This window comes from Panthera uncia, assembly GCF_023721935.1.
Source record: "Panthera uncia isolate 11264 chromosome A1 unlocalized genomic scaffold, Puncia_PCG_1.0 HiC_scaffold_17, whole genome shotgun sequence".
Taxonomy (NCBI): Eukaryota; Metazoa; Chordata; class Mammalia; order Carnivora; family Felidae; genus Panthera; species Panthera uncia.
Window position 1 is genome coordinate 60,077,062 of NW_026057577.1, and position 6,069 is coordinate 60,083,130.

General features: G+C 33.4%; 1 protein-coding gene across 7 annotated transcripts in view; it reads right to left on the minus strand.

The window, feature by feature from the left end:
* Positions 1 to 6,069, minus strand: part of SSBP2 (single stranded DNA binding protein 2) — a 314,003-nt gene that overhangs the window by 49,059 nt on the left and 258,875 nt on the right. For all 7 annotated transcript variants that reach the window (XM_049649739.1, XM_049649742.1, XM_049649741.1 and 4 more), the window contains one exon: positions 4,330 to 4,397. In XM_049649739.1, the coding sequence (XP_049505696.1) occupies positions 4,330 to 4,397 (68 nt within the window). The remainder of the gene's footprint in view (positions 1 to 4,329; positions 4,398 to 6,069) is intronic.

The following is a 6,069-nucleotide window of genomic DNA, read 5'->3' on the forward strand; positions in this document are numbered from 1 at the left end:
CTCTCTCTCTCTCTCTCTCTCTCTCTCTCTCTCTCTCTCTCTCTCTCCCCCTTTCTCCCTCTCCCCCACCTTCATGCTTTCTATCTAAAAAAAATGCTATATACAAATCATGGCAAAAATTTGTATACAATGATGTTAAGTTGATAATGATCTCATAATTTTAAAAATAGGACTGTATAAGATTAAATATCATATTTATTTATCATTTAAAAAATTGTTTAATGTTAAATTAACATGCTAAATTAAATGTTAAATAACTAAACATTTTACTTAAATAACAGCATTAAATTAAATGTTAAATATTACATTATCAATAACAATACCTTTTACACATTTCAGTTATTTGACAAATACTAATCTAGTCTCAGCACACTATGTATTTCATATCACATTGGATTTTATTTTTTTTTAAGTGTTTATATATTTATTTTGAGAGACAAAGAGCCCATCTGAGAGAGCATGAGCAGGGGAGAGGCAGATAGAGAGGGAGAGAGAGAATCCCAACCAGGCTCCAAGCTGCCAGAACAGAGCCTGGCATGGGGCTCTATCTCAAGAACCATAAGATCATGACCTAAGCTGAAATCAAGAGTCAGGCACTTAACCGACTGAGTCAGCCAGGTGCCCCCATTGCATTTTAACATGATAGGTTAAGTATTAATAATTCACATGGAGGGGGCCCATGGGTGGTTCTGTTAGTTGAGCAACTGACTTCGGTTCAGGTCATGATCTCACAGTTTGTGAGCTCGAGTCTCACACTGGGGTCTCTGCTGTCAGCACAGAGTCTGCTTCAGATCTTCTGTCCCCCTGTCTTTCTGCTCCTACCCAGCTCATATTCTCTCTCACTCTCAAAAATAAATAAACATTAAAAAAAACTAAAAACAAAAATTCACGTGGATAAGCCAAATTTCTCCCAACACTGCCGTTGTGATTGAAAACAAAGTTTCACAAATAGTGCTAAATAAAATGGGGGTTATATTAGCGAGAAGTTCTTTTAGAACAACCACATAAGCTCAGTAATACCCACTCCTTTTGAGGACCATCAGTATTATCAAGAAAGTAATTTACACACTATAATACAGGAGTTATTTTGAATGGAGATTTCTATATAGGTATAGTCTGAAGTAGAATCAGGGTAGCCTCATTTAAAAAACAAAGAGAAAAATGTAATTTAAAAGAAGCATGTATTTTTTGGTAAGCGTATATGGACTTGATAAAATAAAAGCAACTATGACTACTGTAGAGAAAAATCCCCTTTTTTGCTGTACAGTCATTTTATTTCAAGACAATAACTACGGAAAATTTATCATTCTATAGGATAACAAGAAGGTCTAGATCCTTTGAAATTCTTTGTCCTCTTAGTTTTACAAAATACCAACGTATACAAAGTTGAATTAGAAATGCTATAATGCTGAATCCTAAACTCTCTGGAAATTTATAAAAATGTGGTTAATTTAGAAATAGTTTCTTTTAAAAAACTTATCCATAATGCACTTGAAAACATTTACATTGTGGCTGTAGTTTGTAAATTCTACTTTAAAGTACTGAAATTGATATTAGGCTTTTATTTGTAAAAATACAATAGTAGTTAGAGAAACATTAAAAGTATACTCTTTAATTTTAGATGATACTATAAATAACTTGAGTTCAGAGCACTGAAATATAAAAATTATGTCAGAATAACTATGTTCTATGGAGACAACCAATAATTGTAAAAATAAAACTACCAAAATTTTGTTCCAAATAGTTTGCCAGTTGGTATACAGTATTTAATTACTTTTGTGAGCACAGTTGGGTATTATTTTTCACTGTCATTATATTTTCATGGCAAACAAGAAAAAGTGACAAGCTAAAGAAAACTCATCCAGATATGATTCGCCGGCAGGTCTCACCTGACTCCAACATGCAAATAACTAAGACTGTTAAAAACATAGCTTAAAGTAACACTATTCCAATGCCTTTACCTTTAATTTTTAAATTACCCAACATGTAAAAAAGTGACGTGAAGAAAGCCACAAATGCTAGTTAGAAATACTTATTTGCCAAAACATGAATTTAGTATATGTTTTAAAGATACTAAATTATGAAGTGAATTTCAAAAAAGTTTACTCTATTGAGTATAATGGAGATAATACATTTTATTTTTTTATGTCTCTTTAAATTCACTTTTGCTTTGTTGGGGCCAATATCAACACATGAATTATTCTGTCTGTTTGGATCTTACATACTTCAGAACTTCCTTGTTAAAAGGAAATATTTACATTTTCATTGTTCTTTAAGAATATACTAATTTATAGAAAACTGAAAATTATATAAGACCACAAAAAAATCAATAGTAAGAAATAATAGAAATCTGAGTCTGTTAAGGCTCAGTTACTTTAAAAAACAGAAATTATACGAATAATACAATATTAGGTAATAAAAATATTTTAAATGATCTGAGTGTATTTAAGTGAGGAACCCAAATGCAAATGTCAGCAAAAATAATATTAAAAATTCCAACCATATTTTTAGTGTCCATAGTCTAGGGAATTTAATGTACCCATATGTGTTTATTTAAGTGTATGTGAGAAAAGAACCAGACAGTTTTAAGCAGCTGAGTTTCTTAATGGTCACATAAAAATAACTTTTTTCTTTATATTAACAAAAACAGGTTGATCTAAAGTTGACCACATGGCTAATTATAATGAAGTGTAGTACACAAAATGACATTAGGTACGATCTTACCATTTAATGCTAATTTTTAACTGATCATAATATTCAAAATGTATACTCCTTACATCTATACATAGTATTTAAAATTATATTGCCTAAAAGCTATTGCATTTTAAAGTCAGAATCTCAGGTAGGTAAATTTTATATACATCTAAATCCTATTGGTAAGAGTTGCAGCTTTTGATTTAAGCATAAAATATCACTCCTTTTTGTAACAACCATTAATAAAGGCTAAGCCTTTGAGAGATTTAAGAAAAGTCAGACTTCATGTCTACCCATTTTTACTTTAAAAGTAAAAAGACGTGATAGGAAAATTTGACCTACTTTTTTCCCCTTGTTCTGTTAGTTTTGAGTCTGGCTGGTAGCCACTTATTAACCTATTTTCTATTTTAGGCAAAATTGCTTTCCATGAAAATGGTTTCAGAAACTTAAAAAATCCCTATCTATATCAAAGGAACTTGTCTCATTATATCTTCAATGCCATTAAATGATGGCAGAGCTGTCTAATTTGATATGTAAGTAACCAAAGGACTAATGGGAAAATATATTAGAGGAAACTACCCACAACCCTATATGGAAAGGTTTCATTATTTCTGGTAAGCTTTCTTTAGGCCACATCATAGAATTGACCCTTTAGTGAATTAATGAAAGTCACAAACACCTGGTGTATATGGAACTTTGAGGGCAAGTTAGATATTGAAAAATAAGTTAAAATTCCTTAATAGATGGTGTTATTTGGTGTAATAGAAACAACCATGCTCTTTGGGCTTGAAAGGACTTTTCAGTAAAAAACAAACCAAAATACTGTTAGTTTACTCCTTATCTGCACATCTTAATTTTCAAACAAAAATTCACCCTATCAGGGCTCCTGGGTAGCTCAGTTGGTTAAGTGTCTGACTCTTGATGTTGGTTCACATCATGGTCTCACGGTTCGTGGGACTGAGCTGTGAGTTGGGCTCTGCGCTGATGGTGCAAAGCCTACTTGGGATTCTCTCTCCTCTCTCTCTGCCCCTTGCCTGCTCTCTCTCTCTCTCTCTGTATCTCTCTCAAAAATAAATAAACTTAAAAAGAAAATTAAAAAAATGACCCTATAGTATGGAAAGTTTTTTTAACATAGAAGATAATACCAGAAAGAATGTTTCCTGGGTTAAGAGTGATCCCAACAAAGCAAAAGTAAAGACTCATATATAAGAATTAAGATCTTTTGGGAATCATTTAGTATCTGTTAAAATGAAGTTAGTATCAATTGTCTGCTTCTGTGGAGTGAAGTCCTGGTCCTCGTGTCCGCATCTCTTTACAGTTTTGTATAGACTATCTGGAGGCTGTGTTTATACATAAAAGACTCATTTTTAATTAAATAAATGAACCATGAAAACCAGGCTAAAAGTTGGCATTTGGCATTTGAAAATGGAAAAAAAATTAAAGGTTGCAAGGGAAGGAAGAAAAAGGGAGTATGTTGTTGAAAATGAGGCAGACTTTTTACATGTTTAGTTCATTTACACCAGTTCCATTTTATACTACACAGAAATTGAGGAGCTGAAAGTGTGTTACAAATTAGTGTGACTTCAGAAGACAGAAAATAGAATACTAAACAGGATAATATGGCATTTTGCTTACATGTTCATTCCGGGCATTCCAGGGCCACCTAAAGCATTCAGTGGGGGTCTCATTGCACCTCCATAGTTCTGTAATGATAACCAAGGGTCAGACTACCACAAAACAAAAAAACAAAACCAAAGAGGAGGGGGGAAAGAAAGGAGAGCAGGTTAATGATTTCCCTACATCACTCCTGATTGGATAAGGCCTGTGCAATTCTTTCTCTGAAGGGTCCACTCTTGTACTATTGCTTCTATTTTAACAATTACTTTGCTCTGTGTCTTTTAAAAACTACATGACTATGTAAGATCATTGGGGCATGTTAAATGATTAAGGTACAACTGCAATTATAATATTCAACATATCTTTATTAAGGTCCTAATATCTGTATAGCAGTGAATGTTTACAAATAAAACATTTTATAAATCCAAAACTCTACTTTTGAAGAAAAGACTTAGTTAACATGTTTGAAATTGTCAGACCCAGAACAATTACATAAAATCTGAAGGAAAAAAAACAGACTGGTGAACCCAACAAGAAAGTTGAATGCAAACTATTTCTGCTTACAAAATAATACATCCTATAGAGAAATGCACTAATACAAACATGTACAACAATATATGAAAACTAAAGTATGTATACATGAATCATATCACTCAACAGGCTTCTGTCAATTTCTCTTATGTATATTCAAAGGAGAAAAACATTTTAATGTTTTAACATGCATATCATAGTAGCTTACTTTAGTTTCCATTAGGGCCAAAAGATTTATTTTAACATTCTTACATTAATATATTTTGACACTATCAACTGCTTTCATGCTTGGCTTTCTCATAGCACTTTATCTCCAACGTTTCTGACTACTCTTTTTCAATTTCCTTTTCTGGCTCCTTTTATTTTGCACTCTTTAAAAGTTGCTTTTCTCCAAGTTCTAGCCATAGCATTCCTTTAAATAAATACACACTTATAGGTAATTTTATCTGGTACCATTAGTTCAACAATGATTTAGGAATCCCAAATGTGTTAAATTTTGTCATGATATCTCTCCTAAACTCCTGAAAACTCCTATATTGAACTTCATTTGGACTGTTTCTAACTGGATACCACTTCATGTTCAACATATCTAAAAGTAAACTCAATGTTCTCTTCTCACAACTGCATTCTTTCTACTGTTTCTTCAGTCAGTTCTGTGGCATCACCTGCTGTACAACAGTCTAGGCTAAGAACCTCTGGGAGCTCAATTATGTCTTTTCCTTTTATTTCAATTCCCGAATCCAGGCAGTTACCAAAGTGTATTGAATCCACCTGTGAAATAGTTCTTGAAATAGTGCTTTCCTTCATATCACTAATCTTTGTCATTTACTGAGACTAATGTACTGTCTTCATTGGTCTCTCTGACTTAGCCTTTCCCCTCTCCCAATTTATTCTTCATGCTGCCTCCAGAACTATGCTTCTAAGGGTGCCTGGGTGGTTCAGTCAGTTAAGCGGCCAACTTCAGCTCAGGTCATGATCTCGTGGTGAGTTCAAGCCCCGCGTCGGGCTCTGTACTGACAGCTCAGAGTCTGGAGCCTGCTTCAGATTCTGTGTCTCCCTCTCTCTGCCCAACCCGCCCCCCCACCTCCCACCTGCTCACATGCATGCGCTCTCTCTTTCTCTCAAAAATAAATAAACATTAAAAAACATTAAAACTCATTCTTATTTATGTCACTTAAGAACCATGATGACCCACACTGCCTATCAAATGTTTATTCCTTAGCATGG